General features: G+C 53.4%; 2 protein-coding genes across 5 annotated transcripts in view; one reads left to right on the plus strand and one right to left on the minus strand.

The window, feature by feature from the left end:
• Positions 1-16,022, plus strand: DOK1 (docking protein 1). Of its 2 annotated transcripts, XR_015793514.1 has the most exons (6): positions 1-1,991; positions 7,705-8,001; positions 8,946-9,042; positions 9,363-9,535; positions 9,776-10,912; positions 13,685-16,022. XR_015793514.1 is itself a non-coding variant. In XM_088128725.1 (5 exons), the coding sequence occupies exons 1-5, from the start codon at positions 1,923-1,925 to the stop codon at positions 10,811-10,813; spliced, it is 1,674 nt and encodes a 557-aa protein (XP_087984851.1). In that variant the 5' UTR covers positions 1-1,922; the 3' UTR covers positions 10,814-11,504. The 2 variants fall into 2 exon arrangements, 1 of the variants encoding a protein (XP_087984851.1); XM_088128725.1 differs by lacking the exon at positions 13,685-16,022 and having other exon boundaries at positions 9,776-11,504.
• M1AP (meiosis 1 associated protein) overlaps positions 11,801-23,718 on the minus strand; it is a 17,713-nt gene continuing 5,795 nt past the window's right edge. For all 3 annotated transcript variants that reach the window (XM_088128728.1, XM_088128726.1, XM_088128727.1), the window contains exons 3-10: positions 22,381-22,566; positions 21,106-21,280; positions 19,077-19,253; positions 16,017-16,164; positions 13,040-13,181; positions 12,504-12,713; positions 12,269-12,412; positions 11,801-12,007 (exon numbers count right to left, since the gene is read on the minus strand). In XM_088128728.1, coding sequence (XP_087984854.1) covers positions 11,801-12,007; positions 12,269-12,412; positions 12,504-12,713; positions 13,040-13,181; positions 16,017-16,164; positions 19,077-19,253; positions 21,106-21,280; positions 22,381-22,566 — 1,389 coding nt within the window. The remainder of the gene's footprint in view (positions 12,008-12,268; positions 12,413-12,503; positions 12,714-13,039; positions 13,182-16,016; positions 16,165-19,076; positions 19,254-21,105; positions 21,281-22,380; positions 22,567-23,718) is intronic.

Raw genomic sequence — 23,718 nt, forward strand, 5'->3', positions numbered from 1 at the left:
GCTGGTGTGAAAACTAGCAGGATTACATCTCATTTACTGTACTTGTAGTACAGTACTTGTAGTCTTCCCTTTAAAACCATTTTTTCCCAGGGCAGCTTACAACAGGTAAAATCAGACACATTTCTAACATAATTAAAATGATAATTTTTGAGTTGTGCTGTGTAACTCAAGGATTAAGATGCAGAATACTAAACTGTAGGACAAGAAAAAAAACAGCCTTAATTTACAAAAAGATTTGAATGGCGGCATGTTAGAAATCAACAATATTTTTTTAAAGGCTTGGGAGAACAAAAGTGTATTGACCTGGCATTGAACAGAATTAAATTGGCACTAAGCGTGACATTCCAGGGGGGGGGCACAGAGCAGCTCAATCCCAGGTAGCCCCGAAGGAGGGCATCCAGACTGAGGTCCCCCATGTTGCTCTCAGAGGTGTTGCTGTCGGTCCTGAGCCCCAGAGCGCCCGGATTGGGACCAGAAATGAGCTCCAGCGAGGAGCGTGTAAGACTGGAGTAGTATGCTCAAAACGCCCAGGTCCAGTCTGTCAGAGAAGCTTCAGAGCATTTTCAAGGGCAGATTCCACTTCAGTGAGCTGCCGTTCCCTGGCTGGACCATCTGTCCAAGGGAGGCCTAGACGGTGGCAGCCAGGACACCAGTTGCAAGGGCTGGTTTGGGCCTCTGAAGCCCTATAGCCTGACACCAAGGCTGCTTCTCCAATGGGGTGCTTCCTTGGGGAGAAGCAGCTGGCAGTGCCCCACTCCCCTCTAGGAGGCAACGCATGGAAGTGAAGTTTCTCCGCCGCAGCGCCAGACGGATGAGAGATACCGAGCTCACCCCGCTGAGAGAGCCCCGAGGATGGCGTGATTGCAAAGGCCCTTTGGGGGCAGAGGGTGGTCTTCTCGATGGTGGCAGTCAATATTTGCTGCTGGGATGTCGTCACGTTATAACTGTAAGTGGAGGATCGTGATGTGGGTTTCAGTTTATTCGAATAAGGATGCTATTGGTTGGGGTGGGTTGGCTTATTCCTGTGGACATTGTTATGCTGTCCTGAGGTCAGTTGGTTTAGGTCCTACTGAGGACGTTTATCATTCATAAACGTGCCCCAGATTTTCTGTGGCAAGTGCCCTGAGCCTGAAAGAGCGGGCAGAGTATAATGGCAGCGAGGGATCCCAGGGCAGCCCCAAGCTACGGGCGACCCCCTTGGGGAGCACAGGCCTTCCCAGGGCGGTTCGGATGAGAGCCACCCTCGGACCACGCCTCCGGGCCCTCCTGGGGTCCGTGGGTCCACATCGGATTCACGCTTCCGCTGCCTCCAATAATCTCACCGGGGGCTTCACCTCAATGTTCAGATGCAGGGGGGTGACAGGAGCCTCCTGGAAGCCCACCGGCAGGGAGCGCCCGCAGCTACGGCCCCTGCCCTGGCTCAGAGACCCCTCCAGGAGGACACAACGGCGGGCGAGGCTGAAGGCGCCCCGCCGAAGCTTCTTCTCTCCTCTCCTCTCCTCTCTCCCTCCACTCCCACCTCCTGCCAGGGCGGGGCCGAGGCGTTTGGCCGCCTACGCCGGACCGAAGCGTGCCTCCCCCAAGAGCCTCTTGGCCCCGGGGCTACTCGCGTCTTCGCGACTGGTGTCGCTCGCGGAAGCCTTCCCGAGGGAGCGGGTCTGGAACCACGCGGGCACGCCGCAGGGGGCCGGCCACGCCGCTTTCGTCCAGCAGGACGAGGCGCTCTGCACGTGCTCGGGGGCGCGCGTTTCCTCCCAGGCCGACGAGCTCGCGCGCGGACCCGCTCTGGCGGCCGCCCCAGCCCGGGGGAGGCGGAGCGCGTGACGCGCCCTCGAGGAGCCCGCCCTCTTCCGACGGATCCGGAGTGGCTCCGCTTCGCCGTCGCCCGCCGCCGCGCCCGGTAGCGCCCAGCCCAGTTCCGAATGGACCCCCCGGTGAAGGCGGGACCGCTCCTGCTCCAGCAGCCGCCGGGGCTGCTCCTCGGGGCCAAGGTAGCCTGCGCGGGGGGGGGCGGGAGCTGGCGGGGGGGCTCCGGGCTCCCGCGCGCCTCCCAGCCCATGCAGCGGGGGGGGGGGGGCGGAGCGGGCGGTCCCGCTCGGGAAACGGTTTCCCCGCCGCTGCCTTCTGGCTTCGCTCCTGCTGCGCGGGGGAAGCGCCTTCCGGGCTGTGCCCGCCTCCTCCGGCTGGAAGGCTCCCGGGCTGGGGGAGAGCCGGGGGTCCGGTCGCGCTCGCCGCGAAGGAAGCCCCGCCGACGCCGCGCCGCGCCGCTTCCCTTCCCTTCCCCTTGCTGGACGGGGCGCTCCGGGAGGGCGGCTTCCCCACCGCTCGGAGAGCTGGCCCGGATGGGGGAGGAAGCCGGGCGCGCTCGCACTTCCTGATCGTTGGGCTGCGGGGCAGGCTGAGCCAAACTCGGGTCTTCGGCGCGTCTGCGCAGGCACGAGCCGCGCTGGGGTTCGCAGCGAATGCCCGCGGCCGGTGCCCCGCCCTTGTGCCATCGGCAGGGCGGCCGAACTGGGAGAGGACGCTGCGACCGGGAGAAGGCGAGGGCCGCGCGCACTTGTGCGGAGCATCGGGCGTCGCGAGCCTGAAGTTAGCGCCCGGCCGTTGGCTGGGCTGCCGGCCCGGCTGGCTCTCCTTCTCTGCAGCCCGGCCTGGAGCTGTTTCTCGGCCTTTGGCGGAGGGCACCCTGGCTCCTGGGTCGAGCACGCTTTGTTTCTCGGGACGCGTCCTCTAGAGCTTCCCACGGGGGGGCGTAGCTCGGCTCTTCAGACTCTTCTGCGGCCCCGGCGTGTGTGGGGCGGCGCTCCTGGCAGGCTAACGGGGGAGCGCAGACGAGCCCTCTCAGCCCCAGCCCGTTTTCTGTCCCTGCAGCTCTGCCTCTTGGCTGCGCGGTCCAGGAATGTTTCTTCAACGGCCATGTTGCCCAACGTGTAAAAGTTTGAAAGCCGCTGGTGTACATGAGCCATGTAGGCAATAAGTATCTCCGTTTGCTTGAAACAGCACACACGCGGTGTAATTATAAGAGAAAACCAAGGCTAACCGTTAAAAAAAAAAAAAGAACTGATGCGAGCCGGTAACACTCTGGGCCCAAAGATCTTCCTGAATGCGGGTTAAAGGGGGAACTAATCTCCCACCTGGGGAGGGGGGCTTGTTCTGTAGAGGTGGGGCTGTTCCCTCCTGCACGTGGGTTTGGTCTCCAGAGTGGCGGAGCCCAAGACCCGGGGCTGTAGAAGGCAGCTCCTGCCGTTCCAGTCCAGAGGTCAGTTGTGAAAGGGGCGCATCCCCGCAGCCCTTCAATTTGTGGGGGTGGTTGCAAGGGAATCAGAAGGAAAGCAGGAGCCAGAGGGCAGCGCTGCTGGTGGCTACGGTGCCCGCCTTATCCGTTTCCAGTTCATCTCAGGAGCCTTGGGCTTTACAGCATGTCATCTTTTGGCCTTACTTACCAGGTTGCTGCTAAATTGCTGAACTCCCCAGGATTCTGTTGGCTCAGTTTCTCCCGTGGAGTTCGTTCCCCAGTGTCGAAGAGCGGATTACTGAGCTGGTTAACTTTTCATCTTTAGTCCTGAGCAGGGTTGCGCTCTCCTCTTATATTTAATCAATTTAAATAAATAGTTTTATAGTGGGGGTAAACCCAGACAAAATAAACAACGAAGATCTCCAGACCCTGGAGCACATCCAGGTCTTTGGGATTGGTGCACAGTTTGGGGTCTTCTTGGGCCCACAGCTCCCGCTAGAGCAGCAGGGGATGGCTGCAGCCAGGAGAGCCGTTGTGTGCAGATCCACCTCGCGTGTCAGTTGCCTTGACCGGGAGACCCTTTAGACACCGACTCATGCTTTGGACTGTGACAGTGGACTCGATGTGGGGATGCCCTTGAACACGACTCTGGAGGTGCATCTGGCCCAGAAAGCAGCAGCCTGGGTCACTGGGGTGTAGACCAGACCGGGAAATTTTTCCCAGCTGGGAAGATCTGGCAGCGCTGGCTTCCTCCTGGTCCCGCCAACCAAGCAGTGCGTCTGGCAAGATCAAGGAGGCAGGTCTTCTCTGTTGCCATACCTGCCCTTGGGAGCAGCATTTCCACAGAAACGTGCATGACCCCCACCTTACTTGTTTTAAAAGAGCACTGAAAATGTGGTGCTCTCCTCAGGCCTCTGGCTGAGCGAGCGGGGTGTCCTCTGTGTCTTTCTGTCAGGAATGATGTGTTTGGATCAGATCTTTGGGGATTCTTACTGGTATTTTATCTGTCTTCCATCGGCATTTTTACTGTATCTGCCCAGAGTTGCTGCAGAGTTGGGTGGCCTTATAATTTTAATAAAATAAATCCATATATTTTTGGGCGGTTACAACAAGGAGACTAATTAGCTTTGAAAGTGAACCCTGGGGACTTTCTGTTGGGTGAAATCATCTCCTGAGAGGCATTTTATGTCAATGCCAGGAGGCTGTAGGTCGGGAGGGTGGATCAGGAGCAACCGTACCATGGAAAAAGGAAACCTGGTGGGATGGAGAAGATGGTTGTTGATATGGTATTTCTGGATCCAACCTCTTAAAGAAGGCTAGGACAGGTGACAAATAAAAGTCCTCAAAAGTGGTAGGTGCTCCCCAGACTACCTTCAAGTGACCCTATTAAGCCCTCAAAGTAGCTTAACCATTTTTAGTGCCCTAGGAATGGGAAGGTGGTGAAAAATTGGAAAAAAAGACAGAGGGAGCTCTTTCATCCCCCAGACCAAAACACTCTGGGAAGCACTGAGCTGCAGAACAAAATCAGAGAGGTACCCCAAAAGAAATGTCTTAATAATGGTTAACCCCAGCGGCCACAGATTAGACACAGCCACATTTTGGTCACAGAGAGGTGATGTTACTGTGTGTGCCGTAAGTGACGATCCTGCACCCGGTATGCTGCGTAGCTTTGGACTCGATCCTCAGCGACGCCTGGGACTGTTTGCAAAGTATCAGAGCTGTTGTATTGATTGGAAGCTGATCCCAGTGGCAACAAGCTCAGGACATAAGGAGCTGTAAAACAGTCCCAGTTGATTTTGAAAGAAGAACCTTCTCGAGATGGAGGTGAAGGTCAAGAGGGCCTCAGCATGTTTCAGCGACCTGAGCCCAGGGAACGGTTCCTCTGCAGGCCACGCCAAACCCCTTCCTTGCCTGCAAGCCGAAGCGGGTTCTTCCACTTTGGGGCGGGTATGAGCACCTAATGCTTGCAGCAGAAAGAGGCAGAAGTCTTCATGGTTCTGTCCTGACGTTGGTGATTTATGAAATGCCCAAGTGTGCGGAATCGGGGAGAGCATACCGAGGACGCCAGTTTGACGACTCTCCCACAAGGGAAGGAATAGGTTTCCGAGTGGTAAATGGAATTACCTCCCTGTAAGCAAGCAAGAAGAGAGGTGTCCTGAGGGAAAGTGTTTCTGATATGACCGACACTCCGGTGGGATCTGAACTAGAAAGGGAAGGGACCTTGAAACCCTGTAAATGAGAGCTGGCTCCCCCCCGCATTGCCCTGAGAAGGGCAAATTCCATGCTGGGGATAATTTGGAAAGGCTAATGCTCTCCTGTCGTGATAGAGACCTGCAGAGTGAGCCAAACTGCTAGACGGCTGCTGTTGTACTGTAGAGCGTGGGAGGGACCGAAGAGAGCCAGCTGAGCGAGCAAGGGACTGCAGTAGTTTGTGTGCGATCCTTGGCCTTTCGGCTTAGATGGGCAAGGCGTGGACGGGTGGGATGTGTGCTCTGAACAGAGGAGGTTCCCCCCCCCCCAGGTCTAGTGAGAGCCCTGCCTAAAACTGAATGGTGCGCTTCAGGGCAGGGGACAGGAAGGACAACCGGTACTCTGGTTGTGGAATTCCTACCCCACCATGTAGTGACTAGACCAGTCGCAGAAGAGAAGGCTCTCTGTGGCTTGTAGGCAGGGTGGAGATATCAGCAGTTGGGGAAGAGAGTGGTGGGCGGTTTCCCGCATCTTGTTGATCTCTCTGGGATTAGAACTGGGGACGCCTTTGGCCAGTGCAGCTCCTGGGTCTGCAGGTGTTCTTAAGAAGCAGCCCCTAATTATCTGAGCATTTTTTCTCCTCTTCAGTGACCTCTGACTCATTCCTGAATCACATGCTTGAAAGAGCTAAGAATTAAAGTGTTAATTCTTCCACTTTCATTGTGTCTGCCACTAGCCGTCCAGCAGCACTATTTAGGGTAACTCAATCCATGCTGGGGAAGGGCGAAGCACCGGGACATTTGTTGGATTGTTGTGAAGAAGATTCTCATTATCTGGCGGATAAAGATGCTCAGATTTGCTCAGAGTTGGACTTAGCTGGGCGAGCCCAGTTGAGGTGCCTGGGGCACATTCTTGTGGGTTTATCTGGAGTGAGTTTGAGTCTGACTCCTGATGAAGGGGACAGGGTCTTTCAGATGGTGCGTTTGGCAACCGGTGTATTAGATCCAGGTCCCTCCTGGGCTCTTAAAGCTGCCTGGGAGGTGACCTCTGGTTGAGCCCACTTGTTGGTGTCAGCTTCTTTGAGAGAGGAGCTGGCTCCCTCAGCCTTAAAGGAAGCAGTGGTGTGCCCTCTCCTTAAAAAGCCATCATGGTCCTGGAGCATTTTCATCCAGTTTCCAACCTTCCTATTCTAGGGGAGGTTGTTGAGAAGGTAGTCCGGGAAAAGCTCCAGGGGATCCTGGAGGAAATGGATTATCTGGACCTGTCTCAGTCAGGCTTCAGGCTGGGATGTAGTACTGAGACAGCATTGGTCACGCTTGTTGATTACCTTTGGCGGAGCTGGAATGAGGATGATGTATCCATCCTTGTGCCCCTTGATCTCTTGGCAGCTTTCAAGGCCATGGATTGCAATATCCTTCTGGAAAGGCTGTGGGGGTTTGGAGTGGCCAGATCCAGTTGGTACTGGGGGGAGGGGGAAGAGATTGAGTCCACAGCCCGTCATTTTTGGGGTGCTGCAGGGCTCAACACTCTCTTTTTCAACATATCTACATGAAACCATGTTGGTCTGGAGTCACTGTGCAAATGATGCCCAATTATAAATCTCAACCCCACAATGCGTTTAATGTCCTGTCCCAGTGTCTGGATGGGACAGAACATACTCAGACTCCATGCTGACAGTAGTGAGTGGCAGGAGAAATTTGGAGCCCCAGTTTTGGGGATCTTCCATGTTTTGTTTTAGATGGGGTTGCATTTCCTCATTCAAGACTGGTGTGCAATTTGCGGGTTGTCTTGGACTTAAAGAGCAGGTGGCTGCTGTGGCCAGGAATACCTTTGCACAGGTACATCTAGTACATGAGTTGCACCCTTTCCTGGACAGGGAGGCCCTTCAGACAATCATATGTTAATCACCTCATGAATGGATTACTGCAGTATGCTCTTCAAGTGCCCTTGAAGACCACCTGGAAGCTTCAACTGGTTCAGAATGCAGCAGTGTGGGCAGTGATGGGCATATGTCATTATGCCCATGTCACCCCACTGCTCTACAAGCTGTACTGGTTACCAGTTGGCTTCTGGGTGCAATTCAAGGTGCTGGTTATTACCTATAAAGACCTTCATGGTATGGGGCCTGGTTCCCTGAGGTTTAGGGTTGGGGTTAGGGTTAGAGTTGGGCATTGTTTCATCTATGTAAAATGCATGAATGAATGAATTTGGAAGGAAGGCCGCCTTCTTGCTGGCCCCCCTGTTCTTGACCTGGTTTCACAGGCCGTCTCTGTTTGCAGCGGTGGAAGAAAAGCTGGTTTGTGCTGTACCCAGCGAGTCCTCATGGGATTGCTCGTTTGGAGTTCTTTGACTGCAAGGAGGGGGCTGCTGCAGCTGACCGAATTGGTACCAAGAGACTAGACAAGAAGATTGTGCGGCTGGCAGATTGTGTGAGTGTGGCTCCTGTTTCGGACTGCAGCCCCAAGGAGGGCATGGCTGCCTTCCGCCTGGAGACCAGTGACCGCGCGTACGTCTTTGCCACTGACCCACAGGAGGCGGCGGACTGGGTAGCTAAGCTTTGCGAGACGGCCTTTCTGGTGAGTGGGGATTGGTGAGCGTGAGGTGGTGGATGAGGGGTAGCGGGCAAAACAAAGATAAAACAATAAGCGTTTTGGGTGCAGACCCACCCGTGCAAGGGCAAACGCTTCTGGGTGGCCTCTGCCCAGACCAGAAGATGTTTTTGTCCAGGGATGGATCATGTGTGTGTGTGTGTGGTGTCTTGTCAGGGCCTGAAATGTGCATGTTCTGAGCAGATGTGTTTTGGGGTGGGAAGGTGGGAGAAAGTCAAGGCCACTGGCAGCAACAACAGCTAACAGGAGGTAAGGAAAAGGAGGCCCTGAGACATTGATGGGTGGGCTGCTACATGCAGAAGCTGAGGGGAGTGAGGGTGAGGTGACCAAGTGATGCCCTACTTGGCCTGTTGTGAGAGTCCTCCAGATTTTATGTTGCCAAGTAAGGTGTTCTGGGTTTGGTCAGACCCGAAGTTAGTACTATGTCTAGTTCTGGGGACCATATTTTAAAAAGGGTGCAGCCAACCTGGAGCAAGTTCGTGGAAAGGAACCAGCTGTAACAGGAGTCCTGTAAGAAGACAGTGAGGAAATTGGGAGGGTGATGCAAGGGCTGTCTTCAAGCATCTAAAGGTCACGGCTCATTCTCTCTCATTCCGGAACCGCAAGTTCAGGGAGGGAGGCTGGCTAAATGTTAGGAAAAACTCCCTGTGGCAAGATTGGTGCTCTTGTGAGCTCCCCGTCACCAGATATGTTCATCTGGAGGCTAGAAAGCTCTCTGTTGGGGAGCTTACTTGGATTCCTGCACAGAGCAGATAGTCAACTTGTGGGCCCCCAAAATTAGGATCTGAACTCTTGACACCAGAGCAGTTGCCAATCCTGTCAAGGCCTCTGGGATGAAGGAAGATACAGCTCCTTTTGCTTAAGCATTAGGCCAGGGCTGTCGCTGAAACACTTTATGAACCTCATTGCAGACTAACCCTGGGAAAACGACCCTGTCTGGTACAGAGAACGTTGGGGAACGGGACCTGGAAATGGCCATGAACTCCATTTACTACTCAAGAGAAGAAGGTAGGACTTGATGGCCGAGTGGTGGCTGGCATGTTCTGTTCTGTACCTTGGATGTTCCAGCTGGTCCCCCTCGGAAACCTTTATTCAGTGGCACAGGCGCAGCTGCTGTAGGACACGGCTGGGAGGTGGGATTGCTCCCTGTTTTAAAACTGCACCCTGGATTGGGAGCTACTGAGGTGGGCAGGAAGGACAGGATGCCCTTAAATTATCTCTGGGAAGCTATGTGCTCTCCCACCCCCACTTCTGCAAGGGACGGGGTGGTGGTGCCTGGTTTTCCCTCCGCAAGGACCGCCTTCCACTGACTCTCCCCCTTGCTGCAGTGAATGAATTCTGGGTCACGGTGCAGAAGACTGAAGCCGCTGAGCGTTGCAAGCTGCAAGGGACATATGTGCTGAAGGCCTCTCGGAGCAGTCTCCTCCTCAGAGAGGCCCACTCCAACCTGCCACTCTATACGTGGCCTTATCGGCTCCTCCGCAGATATGGCAGGGACAAGGTGAGCTTGTTGGGCAGGAAGGGCACTGGGAGTTTGGGGCAGAGGGCGTTTAGGTTTTGCCTTGTCCTGCTGTGGAGACCTGGGAACCAGGGAAGAGTTGGAATTGCTCAGCCAGAGGGGAACTCCCTATGAGCTTATTATCCCTGATGCTCGCTTTATGAATGAGGGGCTCATAGGGTGTTCCCCCACATACCCTGAGCTGGCCCTGGCTGATCATGGAGTCCAACTTCCTCCCTGCAGGTGATGTTCTCCTTCGAAGCTGGCCGGCGCTGTGAATCCGGTCCTGGCAACTTCACTTTTGAGACCAAGCAGGGGAACGAGATCTTCCATGTTGTGGAGGCGGCCATTCAGGCTCAGAAGGCCCAGGTGGAAGAGCATCGGCAGAGCAACAGCTCCCTTGAGATGGAGGCCCCTGGCGTCTTCTACCTCCAGAATGCCATGGCAAATTCCCTCAGCCTGGAGGGCGAGGGCACTGTTGCTCCTGAGAGACGAGTACCCAGGAGCGCTCCGGCAGCCAAGCCCAGCGTCACTGCGGAGGAGAAGGAACCAGCCAAAGGGCAGAGCCTCTGGGACTCACCTGGCCAGTGGCCGAGCTCCTCTCTCTGGTCCCCCCTCCCCGGGGTGCCTGGCCCTTTGGAGGACACCGCCAACGTCTACTCTGAGCCTCTGGATGCTGTGAAGGGTGCTCGGCTCAGGCCAGACTCCCTCTATGCCGACCCGGTCGACAGCCAGCGTGAGGAAGAAGGGCGAGCCCGGGACTCCAGCCTGGTGGAGCAGCAGCCAAGGTCACAGACTGGTGGGGGCCACGGGCTCCCAAGCAGCAAGCTGCACATCTACGACGAGCCCGAGGGAAGGGCCCCGTGGCCAACTCCCGCTTCGGCTGCCATCTATGATGAGGCACGCCTCCCCCGCGAGGCCTGGCGGACTCAGGGCTTGGAGAGCCAAGCTGGCTATGAGTTGCCCTGCCTTCCCGGAACCGGCGATTATGCCGTCCCCGCCTTCCACCAAAAGGCCGGGCTGAAGCCCCCAAGGCCCAGCCCTGCCCCCAAGCCTCCCCGGGCACACAAGAAGTCCTCTCAGCTGGAGGCCAGCAAGCCCAGAGCAGCCCCCGCCCTGGGTCTGGAGGGGTGCCGTAACAGCAACAACAGCAACAATGGTGGAGACCCCATCTACAGCCGTGTGCTCAAGCCGCCCTCGGCCCCCGACCCTTCAGGACACGAGCAGTCAGTGGACGAGAGCCGGCCAGCTGCTGTGTATGAAGACCTGGGGGAGATATGAAGTGACCTTTGGAGCTGTGCTGGAGCTCGGGGGACCTTTCTTCTGACGACTGCCTGCTCCCGTGCCCCTTCCTCCCAGCCAGGCACTCCCTCAGAAGAGGTGGGCCGAGCCGGAAGCGATGGGGGGGGTGTGGCCCTCTTGAGCACCGAGGGCAGCCTCTTCCAGGAGGGCCCCCGGCCCAGCCTGAGGAGCACCACAGTGGCTGAGCCGCCGTGTGGGGAGGCCGGTGCTCTGCCCTAGGCCTCCGAAGGCAGGATGGAGCCCCTGGGGAATGTGCAGCCGCTGCACTCAGGTGAGGCCTCCTCCTGCCCTCGAGACGCAGCTTCTTTGGGACTGCAGCCTTCTGCAGCGAGTCCAGAAAAAGTCTCCTCAGTGCATTATAAACCATTTAGAAGGTCGCCGCCTCCTGTGGTTGCTGCAGGAGCACAGGGGAAACCACCTCTGTATGCCTGACCCCCGCCACCCCCTTGCGTGCCAGATGCAGCCTGAGCGGGTGGGTTGAGGCCCTGGGGACTGTGCCTGGTGGTGCAGCGGGGAGCCCTGGCTGCTGCCTGGCTTCTGCAGGATGCTGAGGAGGGCTCCTGGGGCAGTGGAAGCCGTTCCAGAGTTTGGGCGGGATGCGGTGTGTTTGTGGGAAGGAGCTGAAGAAGACGCCATCGCTTGGGGCTATAACAAGGAGGTTTGTTTATTGACGCAGAGGATGTGGCTGAGCCGAGGCCGGAAAAGGGCTGAACAACAGAAATGAGGAAGCCAAAAGTGTCACAAACAACGCCCCCCTCCCCTGCTGGCCTCGGCAGATACTTCCCCACCTCGCCCAGTGTTTGGGCTGGGGGCAGTGGGGAGAGCCCCTGCGGCTGCAAAGGCTTGCTGGGAACATTCAGGGGTCCCCAGGTTTCCTGGGGAGCCGTGCTGTCCTCTGGGCGAGGGTGGGGAGGTGGAGGCTGCTCCCAAGGAAAGGGGGCCTGGGGCCATCTGACTCTGGTGTTCTCAGCAGAAGATGGGCACCAGCCCTCGGCCACGCTTTCCCTGTGGCTTGGAGCAAGGCGGGATGCTCCCTCCGCTGCCGAGACCCGTGGATGAAGGGTGCTGCGTGGACTCTGGGTTCTCCTTTCCTTTGCTTGGAAAAAGGGGGAGGGCCACCTGCAGCGGAGCCACTGTGGCCCTGGCCTTGCTGGGATGCATGCGACCCCCCTGCTGTGGGGGAAGAACCGCGGTCACTGCTGGGGTAAAAGGAGGGTTCCGGAAGGTCCTGACCTTCCCGCTGCTGGGGTGGCAGGAAGCCTGCTTCGGTTAGCTGTGTTGCCCATCAGAAAGGCTGAAAGGCACCTTGGGTGCTAAAGCCCTTTCTGGGAGGGCTGCCTCGCTTGCACCCGTAACTGGCCCCCACCTCCTGGGCTAGTTCTTGGCTGCTGGGCCCACCTTGGCTGCCCCCCCAGGTCGTGTGCCCCTTGGTACCTGGCAGGGCCACTGCCTTGGTGCCCAGCGCTGAGCCCGGGAGGCAGGCAAGTGACCAAGGTGCCTCTTCAGGGCCTGGTACAGATGACTGGTCGCCTGCAGGGGATCGTAGCTTGCCTCCAGCTCCAAGCTGCTGAGGATGCCCTAAAGGGGAAGAAGCTAGGCAGGTCCCACAGGGAAAGCCACTTTACCGGGGAGCAGCAGGTGGGGTGCCCCTTCCCCTGGCAGCATTTACCTCCATTTTAGCAAGCGCTGCTTCTGGGGGGTCAGCAGGGAGGAGAGGAAAGCTGCAAGGCAGAAGCAGCTCTCGGGCCACCACTGGGTGCAGCAGCAGCGTGGAGGAGTCCGAGGGAAGCAGGACTTGGAAGGTGCTGGCCGAGAGGCCTCTGCTGAGATCTGGCCCACCCTGGCTCTCGTACTTGGCCAGCAGCAGCCATTCCCGCTTCTGAAAGACAACCAGCGTCCTGTGCATGGTGTGTGCGTCTTCCCTTGCTGGGGGCTGTCTGCTGATCACAGGCCAAAGAAGAGCGGTGCTCCTGCCTAATGGGCACGAGGCGCCATTGCCACGTGGCCAGCGGTGCCGCTGGCCTGCCGGAGTACCTACAGGCTCTGGGAAGATCTCCCCTCTGCCCAAGAGGCTGGGTGGCTTCTGCTGCGCCTCTTTCTGCACCTTGCCTAGCCAGCTGTGGGCGCAGCTGTGAGCACCACCAAGAGGCAGCACGGCAGCCTTTCTGCCCCTGCCTGTTGCATACCCTCTTGCTTAGGACTCACCCGTAGGCAATGGCAGAGTGCCTGGAAACTCTGCTGGTTGGCCTCCAGTTCATCCCAGCTCAGATGCCAGCAGCTCGTGGGCCTGATGACCAGTGGGAGACCGGAAAGCACTGACGCACATACCCCATCAGCCTTCAGTGCCCTGCAATAGCAAAGTTTGTCATCTGCGGAGCAGGCGGCTGGCCGAGAGGGCTCACTGGAGCAGTTCAACACTGCTGCTGTTCTTGTGAACCATTTTGCTCACAAGATGGCACCCAGCAGATTAGTGGCTGGAGATCTGGGGAAGATGCAAAAGAAAATCTCTGCAAGGCAATTGCTGGGACAGAGGGACTTCCTGCAGATCGGTGGAAAGAGCCTCTGAGGGGAAAGGGGAAAGCAGGCCCTGTCTGTCCACAGCTCTGCAGACCCTCCAGGGCCTGCCTCGGTGGGGGATGAACCTGGAGGAAGGGGCAGGAACTGGTGCAGTTACCAGAACATGGCAGGCTTACTCCCACGGTGATGGTGCTTCCTCCCCTGAAGGTTGGGGGGGGCAAGGGGGTGTTCCCTGCCTTGCAAACATGGCTGGCTACGTTTAGGGTGGGTTGGGGGAAGCAGGAGGAGGTTTATCCACAGAGCTTTCTTCTCTGCTCCCCTTTTCTTGTTTAGGATGAAAGCTGCTTTCAGCTGGGAGGGAGCAGCTCTCCACAGCAGCCCACGGTGATGGTGGGCTTTCTGCTCTTCTAGGACTGGCTAACTGAACGACCCAAAGGGGAATGAATGGGTGGGCCGATGGACCCCACAAGAAAGAACAGGAGGCTCAAAAGCTGTGCAGCCTAAAATGCTGTAATGGTACATGCCTTGTACAGGTGCTGGGGAGTGGAGGGCAGGCAGCCCCCCCAGACCAAATCCTCAGGGCCCCACGAGAGGCGGCGGCTGAGCTGTAAAGTAAAGGCTGCCATGGGTCCTTGTCTTGACCAGGCCTGGAGGAGGCATCGGCTGTGGCAACCCCCCCGCCCCCACCCTTGGAAAGAACATCTCTGACCACACAGATGTGGCTCCCTGCTAGATTGAACTGCCCCCCCCAAGAGAAACACTTCTCATGTGGTCAGAGGAAACCAACCAGATTTGTCTGCTACTAAGGAGGTGGATGGAAACCAGCTGTGCCCCAAAGCAAGGACCATCCAGCTTGGGGAAGAGGAAGAGATGCGAGAATTGCAATGCTGATTTTGGCAAAATGAGAGCCGCAGTTGCTGCAAGCTTTTCAAAAGAGCCTCTTCGCTTTTCTATAATAAAACCAGAAGTTCCCGGATTCTTTCACGTCTGTTTAACTGCTTCCAGTCTAGCCAGCGGAAGAAGCCTCCTCCCGAGTGCCACCTTCCAGACAGCCCCTTAAGATGCTTCCCTTGGTCTTGGGGTTAACAGAAAAGCACATCGTGCCACATCTTGTGCCACTCCGTCGGCTGAGCTTGACTGCACCTCAGCAGCGAGGCTGGGCGGCACGGCTGCCCTTTCCCAGGCCAATGCAGGGCCGCAATTGGTGAAACTGGGCTTCCTAATTTCTTCAATAAATATTACAGACCTTGAATTTGGGGGAAGCTCCCTAAGTGGCCTGTTCTGCCTGTGGAGTGGGCTCCTTGCACACCCAGGTGTACCAGCCTTAGACCTGTTATCCACACACATTCAGTGGTCTTTCAAAACACCAGTTGGCTCATCCGTGAAAAAGAAGGGCTGCTGGTTCTTTGAAACAGAAGATGAGCGCTGCTGCCTCTGCCATGAGGGTTCTGTGTGGCCGTGCTTCTGGTGGGGGGGAGGCGGTGCCCCTTTGCCTTTGCAGACGGCATTCTGGGTACCCCATGGAATACTTCCCAGCACAGTCATTTGGCATATTTGGGGGCTGGTGTGGAATTGACAAGAGTTCTGCCACTTTCCCCTTCTGGCCAAAGTTCCGGGAAGGCTGCTAAACCCACCTACTAGTTTTCTGGAAGACGCGATTCAGTGGGGTGAAGGGTGGGAGCTCGTATGGTGTGTGGAGAGACCTCCCTCATCTCAGCCAAATTTCATGCAACTGGCCTATCAGTTGGGCCATTTTTGACATGGGTCACCTGTGGGGCATCTCCTCTTCCCCAGGAACCTCTCCAGGCCTGCCCTGCTACTCTTTGAGGAGAGTGACTGGTGATGGGTTTTCCTTCAGCAGCTGACACTGGGGAGAAGGGGTGTAATGCCAGGGGAATCCACCACAGGCTGCTCTTACACTGTCGCACAGTAAAGCTGTACGGACTGCCTGGTTACTGAGGCAGATCGGAGTTCAGCTGTCTGGGCAAGGTAAATCACGGCAGCGTGGTTTTTCTGCTGACCCAGGGACTGGAGGAATGCACAGCCACGAGGAAGAGCCCTTTGGGAGGGCAGCGTAGCACCAAGGATGCTGATTCTTGGATAAGCTGGAATCACGAAACTGACAGGTCTAGCCATCCATAAGAAGATCATTAGGACCCTGAATACTTTCAGGATTTTAATTTTGGGACGTAAGAATAATAATTTCCTGAAAGACTGCATTCGGTCTTCCGTGAAATTGATAGTCCGATGACCAATCCCCCCCCCCCACCCGAGAACTGGATGCACAGCCTAGGTATCCGGTCTCTGTCACAGTGAAAGCCAAAATGGCAATGGAAGGCAGTGCCCAGGAACTGGGCAGGACCGAAATGTGCCTGCATCAGATTTGAGCCAATGTGGACGGGCAATTCCTAGCTGGAACTCTGCCATCACCAGCAGTATTACCAAAACAAGGCAGGGTGTTTGTATGGCAAGATTTATGTTGAGTGAAGAGGAAAACCCCACCTTAATGGCAGAGCAGTGAAAGATGACTCTAGGCTGTCTCTGTGCAGGGCCACGGACGAGCTGGAAGAGACGTCCTGCAGGCACACTCTAAAACACCGTTAGGCAGCAGGATGTGATGAACCTAGGTTTGTGCAGCCACAACAACCCTCACCCAGCCAGATACCTGAGGACTCTCAGTCTGCGTGGGGCCAGGCCAGACACCATCCAGAACGGACTGGCGGCATTGTCCATTCTTGCTGTTCCACCATCGCAAGCTGCAGGAAGCTGGGCAGGACTGAGAAATCTCTCCCGGACATCACACTTCACCCATGCTGCAGAGGCGGGAGAGCAGAGGTAAGGGCTGTGTCTGCAGAGGTGCTGCACGAGGCTTCGCGCATCGCTGCAGTACAAGCGTGGGTGGCAGAAGGCCACCGTCTGCTTCCAGAGCTTTTACCCAGCATCCCCTCCCTGTAAAGGGAGCCTGGGGGAGGGACTCAGCATGGTGGCAGAGCCCTGTTGGGCCACAAGAGGTCCTAAGTTCAGGCCCTGCTGCCAGCAGAAGCTGCCGTGGAAGAACGCGGGAGCTGCTACTGGCCGTGGGCACAGGCAGCACCAGCCTAGTGAAGCTGAGGGGATGTCTGGCCTGAGAATGCACCACCCAGAGTCCCACCTGGCCCAGCCCCCTTTCCCACAGGGGTTAACCAGATGGCTCTAGGAGTCATCCGCGAATCTGACAGCACTCTCTTGACCTTGCTCCCCTGCGACGGGTGCCTGTTCTCTTTAGATGGCCCAAGCCCCTTTTAAAACTGCCCAAATTGGCGGTCTGAGCAAATTCCAAAGAAGTGAGGAAGTCCTTCCTTTTATCTGTCTTTGCTTTCCCATTGTATGGCTTTGCAGGATGACCCTACTTCAGAGAGAGGATCATTTTTATTTATGAATTTATGAATTAAATTTAGAAGGCTGCCTGATTCCCAAGTGACACTGGGCAGTTTACCTAATTAAAAGAAAGAAAATGAATAAAAAAGAAAACACGTGCAACTGGATAAAGAAGACTTGCATTCTTTGCACCTTTCCTGAGATGTAGTTGTAGTGAGTGTGGTCTCACTGTGTTTTGTAAAATGTAATAGCCTGGTATGGCTAGAAAAGGGGGAAAAAAAGAAGGAAGAGACCTGCTCTCCCCACCTGAGGGCTGGAACATGGTTAGCAAAACATGAATTTGAGATCTAGGGCCAACTTAGATTAGGAGGCTGATTCCTGTTCTTTCCATCTCGGTGAAGGTGCATCCAAATTTAACTAATACATTTCAGAATATCATCACAGTGGATCAGTGCAAAAAGACAACCTCCTCCTCTTCTCCAAATACGGTAGCGAAGAGAAGCAGATGTCCCAGTGGGGCAGGTGGGAAGGAGAGGTGACGGGTTTGAGAGGGACTCGGGAAAGGAGGTGCCAATGGGGAGAGAAATGGCTGCGAGGGAGGCTGGCCATGGACCAGAGAGAGGGAGGGGCGTGTGCCCACACTGCCCAGCACTCCCCCAACTCACCTCTGACCATTCCAAAGTGGGTAACCTTAATTTCACCTCCATGATAGCGTGGGGCAGAACGCTACAGATGTTACACAACTGGGGGCTGTGGTGGGATAGGGTTGGCTTAAGGCGTAAAATACTACCATCCGGAGTGCTGCTATTACTACCAGCAAGTTTGTTATTGATTTATTTAACAAGTTTAATAAGCCAGCTGGGCGACTTTGAGCCAGTCACTCTCTCTGCCCAACCCACCTCACAGGATTGTTGTTGTGGGGAAAACAGGAAGAGGAAGCAGTGTTAGGTATGCTCACCACCTTGAGTTATTTATAAAAATAATAAAAGCGGGATAAAAAATCTAAAAAAAAAGTTTATGCCAGAGAAACTGTAGGGTTTCTCTTATCTGTTTAAGGTTGAGAAGAGAACAAAAATGGGGGCCAAGAGGCATTGTGGGTGCAAGTAGGGACAGGGCCTTAAAAGGACATCTAGGGGGAAGCCTACATTATTGGCTAGAATTTGCTTTCATGACTTGTGATCTACTACGTGCCTAAAGGCCTTCCTACATGACCGAGGCACAGACAAGGTGCCTCAAGTGATCGTCTTAAGCGGTTGGTGGTGCTGCTGTGAATGCAGACCTACCCAGTGCAGGGGGGGCAGTGGGGGGGGGCACTGCGGGCGCAGGGAAGGGAGAGGCAGAACTGCCGGTTTGGACTGCTCCAAACTCTGACTCTCTCCCAGAGAGATTGCGCAGCATGACGCGGGCTTCTGCAAGGGAGACCTTCCTTCCTGGGATACTCCTATGTCCCTAAAGGTTCTTTCGCCATGTCTTCTTAGCTTCTCTCTGACAAATGCTGTACAGAAAAACATCCTGAGAGCCAGGAGCACCTGGTGCACAATATTCAGTCTCTGGCTAGCAAGAAAGCACCGCATGGGTTCATTATCCTGGACAGCACCCACCTTTTCTTGCTGGTCTCTTATATGCTTTGCTGTTCGGCTTATTACATTTGTTTGCCAAGAAAACTGCACCAACCCGCCCAGTTCTAAGAAGGCTTTGCGTAAAAGAGGTCAGCCCAAGAAGGACAGAGCAACGGCTGAGCTTGGCCACTGGCTGGCCGGCTGCCAGGTGCTCGTCCTCAGCCTGCTCCTTTCTTGAACTCTACCTGCTCCCCCCTCCGGATCAGACACCCATTGCGCTTCTCACAGAGCTGCGCATCTGATGGCCCCCAGTGACCGGAGCACCCGACTTCCAGCAGCAAAAGGCCTTGCAGCAGGTCTGTGTGCCTGAGGAGGTGGAGGGAGCCGGATTTCCAGCAGGGTTTGAACAGCAAGCTAAGAAACCCTCACCAAAATGGAGCAGAAATTCCCTAAACCTGTTTGGGACAAGATACAGTCATACCATAGCTGAAAACATGGAAGGAAGCTTGAAATAAACAAACAGACAGACAAATTTATTTATTTAAAAGATTTGTAGGGCCACGCATCTTGAAGCAACTCTGGGTGGCTCACAACCATAAAGCTACCAAAACCATAAAAAACATACATCAAAAACTAAAAACCTGGCACCTCAATCCATCTCCCAGGCGCCCCAACCACCATCCTCAGACTCCACCACTACTCCAGCCCCTGGGTAAAAAGCCAGCGTTCAATGCGTGGTACTGCCTTCAGCTGCTCGCCAAGATTGCCACGGATGCCAGTGATGGCACATGAAAGTAAGGGCAAATTACCTGGATCGGTGCTAGGTGCAGCAGAGGAGCTGATGGTCCCAGCGGGCAGGAGGAGATGAAGGTGCTCTTGATCAGGAGCGTGGTTGTGCAGCCAGGCTTTGAAAAAATCCTCTAAGGCCACCACATCATTCTCCACAGTGTGTAGGTCAATCTCTGTGTTCAAGATTGTGGCGCTCTCTGCAAGGGAAGATGAGCTTAAATAGAACTTCCTTATCCTTTCTAAAAGTAGAGAGAATGGGGACTAAAAGTTAGAACAGAAAAAAATTGCTCATTTTGTACTTTGGCATGAGGTTGTGCCAGGTTATCATTTGGGAGGGGAACTGCATTCAGAAGACTGCAAAACAATTAGTGAAGCTTTAAGGTGAGAAAGTGAAACCACTTGACTATTTTGATAAAAGTGCTAAAATTGCTTCTGTCTTTTAAATGAAGGAAAAAAGGAGGGAGAATACCTGGAAAACTGTGTGGCTCTCCTTATCCCTGCCTGTTTCAATCAGCTCCTCAAGCATTCCAAATTAAGGAGCTGTGGAAGTTCAGTTTACTGCTGAGAAAATGTCTGCATTCCTTCCGAATTATCAGTTCCCTCCACTTCAACTACCACTGATAAATTTGTCTCAAGGAAATTGAACTCAGAACCACTGGATTGTAAGGAAAATAAAATGGGCTATTTTCCATCAGGAAAAGCTCCAACTGCAGACTTTGTGAGTGTGGTTCCTTTGCCAGTTGGCAGAACCCATGAAGAATACTAATCCCCTTGTAAAGAAAGCATACATTCCTAATCCATATTCTCTTGATTGAGATGCAGCCCTTAGTCACATACAGGTCATCTTTGCTTAACGACTACAATTAGGACTAGCAACTCTGTCACTAAATGACATGGTTGTTAAAGCAAGACATCATGTGACCATGACTTGTGATTTTACTGCTGGGTTCTCCATTGACTCTGCTTCACTGGTGATCATGTGACCGTGGGATGCCGCGACAGTCATAAGTTGAGGACCAGACATAAAGTTACTTCTTCAGCACCGTCGTAACTTTAAATGTTCGTTAAACAGGGCAGTCATTAAGCAAGGACTACCTGTACTGAGTCAGATCACCTCAGCATCTCCTTTTAAAATGACTTTGTTTTTTTCCTAAACTCCAGGCAGAACTTGGAGCAAACTGCAACGAAAGTCCATGGACCAAACCTTGAAGAGAGTGGGGTTTATCATTTCCTCATTAATTAGATGCTCTCTAATTAAATTAATTAATCTAAAAATTAGATGCTCTCATTTTTTCCAGATGCTTTCTTTCAGGCTATGTATGTTATTGCTTTATATTGTCTTATTTTGTAAATCACCCAGAGTTGTGGTGGAATTGTGATGGCTTATAGATCAAATAAGAACTAAATAGGATAAAAAGAAGCTTCATGGCAAGTTGAGCTGTGATGAGGTGCAGCTGGAGAAATGGCCAAAGAGATCCACTCTACTAGGGAGTCTAGGACAGTTTTACAAAGGGAGATACTGTAAGATGGAACAAAAGAAGATTTTGTCTTTATCCAGTAGGTGGCAACCATCAGCACCTTAGCCCATTTTTAGATTCACTCTTAAAAATGAGAAAAACTTCCTCTGAATCAATTCCAAAATCAACAGTTGAGCAAGTACTTTTATTAGGAACAGCTAAAATGCACAAAAGATTGTGCCAAGTTTCCAGTTCTTCATCAACAGGATGTTACAAAACGAAAGAAAGGGGGAAGAAGTAAAAAAATCCAAAAAACAGGCTCAGGGTCACAGGAGCCTTCCCCACCTGCACCTGACCCACATGCTCTGGCAATAGGGGCAGCCGCTTTGATGCCAGCATGCTTTTCTGAGAGTTCAAGGATAGATGGAGAACCCTTCAGGCAATCAGTGGGGCAAGGCCCACAGTCGCGTGTTCTAGGGCTCAGATTCCATTTTTGGTGGGGGTTTGCAGACCGAATGCACTTCTCAGCATTCGGTGCAATTGTGTCAGGTTTTCCAACATCCAGGCACAAACATCAGGCTGCTGTACTCACCACCACTGCTGCTGGGTCCTTCTCTGCCCCACTCGGCACCGGAGAGTTCCTGGACTTCCCTCTGGGAAATCTCAACCACCTGCAGTTGGTGGAGGCTAACCAAGTCAATACCCTGCAAGCCAGCATCCAGCTGGTTGGCCACTTGTCTGCTGGGCTGGCTAGTCAGGACTGTAATCTGGAAGAAAAGTCAAACTGTGGCAACTGAGAGGGAGCATATCCTTCCCAATCCCTGATAGTACACTCCAGCTCCAAGCACAACCCCGGCATGGTGGCTGCTTCTCAACCCTCGCCACACCCAGTGGGCAGCTACAATGCCAGTCAGATGCAATGCAGAAAGAGGTGGGTTGTCCAAGGGAGATTGGTTCAAGCCCTTATTTAGTCAGAAACCTCACAGAAGCTCCTTGGTGCAAAGTTGCTTTTGGTTAAGCTAGTCTACTTCCCAAGGAAAAAATGCTATCCAGAGTTGTTTGGACTTGGGTGGCCTATAAATAAATTGAAATAAAGAAATAAAATAGGAGGGAGCATAGGAATTCTTTGAAATGATGTTTTTAGTATCCCCTTTTTATTTTAAACTCTCACTCACCTTGAGATCCTTCAGTTTTATTTACACCATTTATATGCTGCCAACTCTACAAGGCTTCCCAATGGTTTACAAAACTGACACCAAACCATTAAAACAATTCAAATCTATATAAATTTCCAAATCCCCTAGTGTTCTAAAAATCACAAATACTTAATATAAATTAAAAACTCTGTGGCAAAGCTCAGCTTTAACTGGCTTTCTGTGTATTGCTGAGCAGGGTGCCATCCAAATCTCTTTCCTAAGCTTGGCGCATAAGGTGAAAAGCACTGGATTCTCGCCCTCCTCCCACCACTGCCATTAGGTTCTCTCATCTTCTGCTTACTGCCTGCTCAATTTCAGTTTCCCTTCAAATCAAAAACTGCAGCATTGTGTGGTCTTTCCCCAATGTCCTGCTACTTCCTCTTTGTCAGCTAAGACTTTCTATGATTAGTATCAACTCAAGGACCACCGGTCCGCATTTGCCTTCCTCCACTCTTTGAAGGTGAAAGTTGTGAGGAAGACAAATCACTGTCAAAAAGGAGAGATGACAGGATTTGTTTGTGACACCCCCATGCTGGCTCCTGGTAATGGTGAGAGGAGAAAAGATGCTTTGGCTATTCTGCCTGGTTTTCTGCTTTTGGCCATTCTCCAGATGTGCCGGACCCTAAGAAGAGCGTGGCCCCTCTGCCTTTGCTGCCACGTCCACTTCCTACCTCCACAGAAGAGCTGCTCAGAGAGGCTCCTGCCATGCCTTGACCAGTGTACTGTTTAAACTGCTGTAGTCCATCCAGCACTGCCTGAACCACAGCGTCCTCCTTTGGCGGGAACACCCCTTCCCTCGGCAAGGCACAAAGCTCTGCGATGCAGCTCTGGAGCCGAGCAAAGCCTCCTTTAACAGCCTGCAGGAGAAATGGGGAAGCAGCACGCGTTACTTTCTTGTGAGGGATTTCTGGATCTCCAGGTCGCAGTAGTGGCAGAGAGGGCACTTCTACAACAACCTGTGGTACGCTACGTAGAACCTTTCTTGGGTTGGTTGGATCTGAGAACCGTTACCCAAATGTTGGTTACATGCTGATATGACTACTGCAATATGGTCTACATGGAACTGCTCTTGAAGAACTTCCATTAGTGCAAAATGTAGCAGAAAGAAGTGACACATGTTTGGGACTAAATAAGCTTGTCTGCAAACTATGTTTCACATCAGAAGAAGTTAAAAAGGAGTCAGCCAGATGTCATAAGGCACCAGGGCAATTATATCACCCAATAGGGATTAAAGAACCATTGGATGAGTTCCATCAGTGGAACATTGGGCTTGTACACCTTATTAAAGAGGAAAACACAAAATAAGACAGGAAGCGCTGAAGCATTATATATCAGGAATGAAATTTTCTTCTTTGTCAAAGTAAGTACTTTAGTGGAAAAGGGGAATGCTACAGATATAATAACCTTGACTTCAGCAAAGCTGAATCCTGAATGGCCCCCACTCTGCCATTGTTGAGAAGAGTCATAAAGGCTTGGCTCTTCTCCCAGGCCTTTGGTGAGGGAGAGCAAGAGCGAGACCCCTCGCTCCATTCCATCCAGTCTGCTGCACTTGTAATCTATTACCTTTTATTGGTTTTATTGTAATTTCTTTGTTTTATTGCCGTGAGCCACCAAGAGTTGTTGGGAGTTGGGCAGCATACAAGTTTAAATAATAATAATAATATAATACACCCAGACTTAACAATTGTTGATAAGAAAGACAAAAAAGTCTGGATAGTGGACACTGCAATACCTGGAGAAAGCAGAAGGGAAGAGAAAGAACTGGAGAAAAATCACAAAATATAAAGACCTGCAAATAGAAGTAGAATGACTGTGGCAAAAGAAAGCAAAAATAGTACCAATAGTTATAGGCGCCTTAGGTGCAATCCCAAAACATCTGGAGCACCACTTGAAGACCATCAGCACTGACAAATCCCCATCAGTCAACTGCAAAAGGCAGCTTTACTTGGAACAGCTCACATCCTGCGACGATACCTTTAACACTGTCAAACAATATCTGCCTCTCCCAG

This window comes from Python bivittatus, unplaced genomic scaffold, assembly GCF_059951505.1.
Source record: "Python bivittatus isolate LINGU-HERP-01145 unplaced genomic scaffold, Pbiv_v1 ctg000740_np1212, whole genome shotgun sequence".
Classification (NCBI taxonomy): domain Eukaryota; kingdom Metazoa; phylum Chordata; class Lepidosauria; order Squamata; family Pythonidae; genus Python; species Python bivittatus.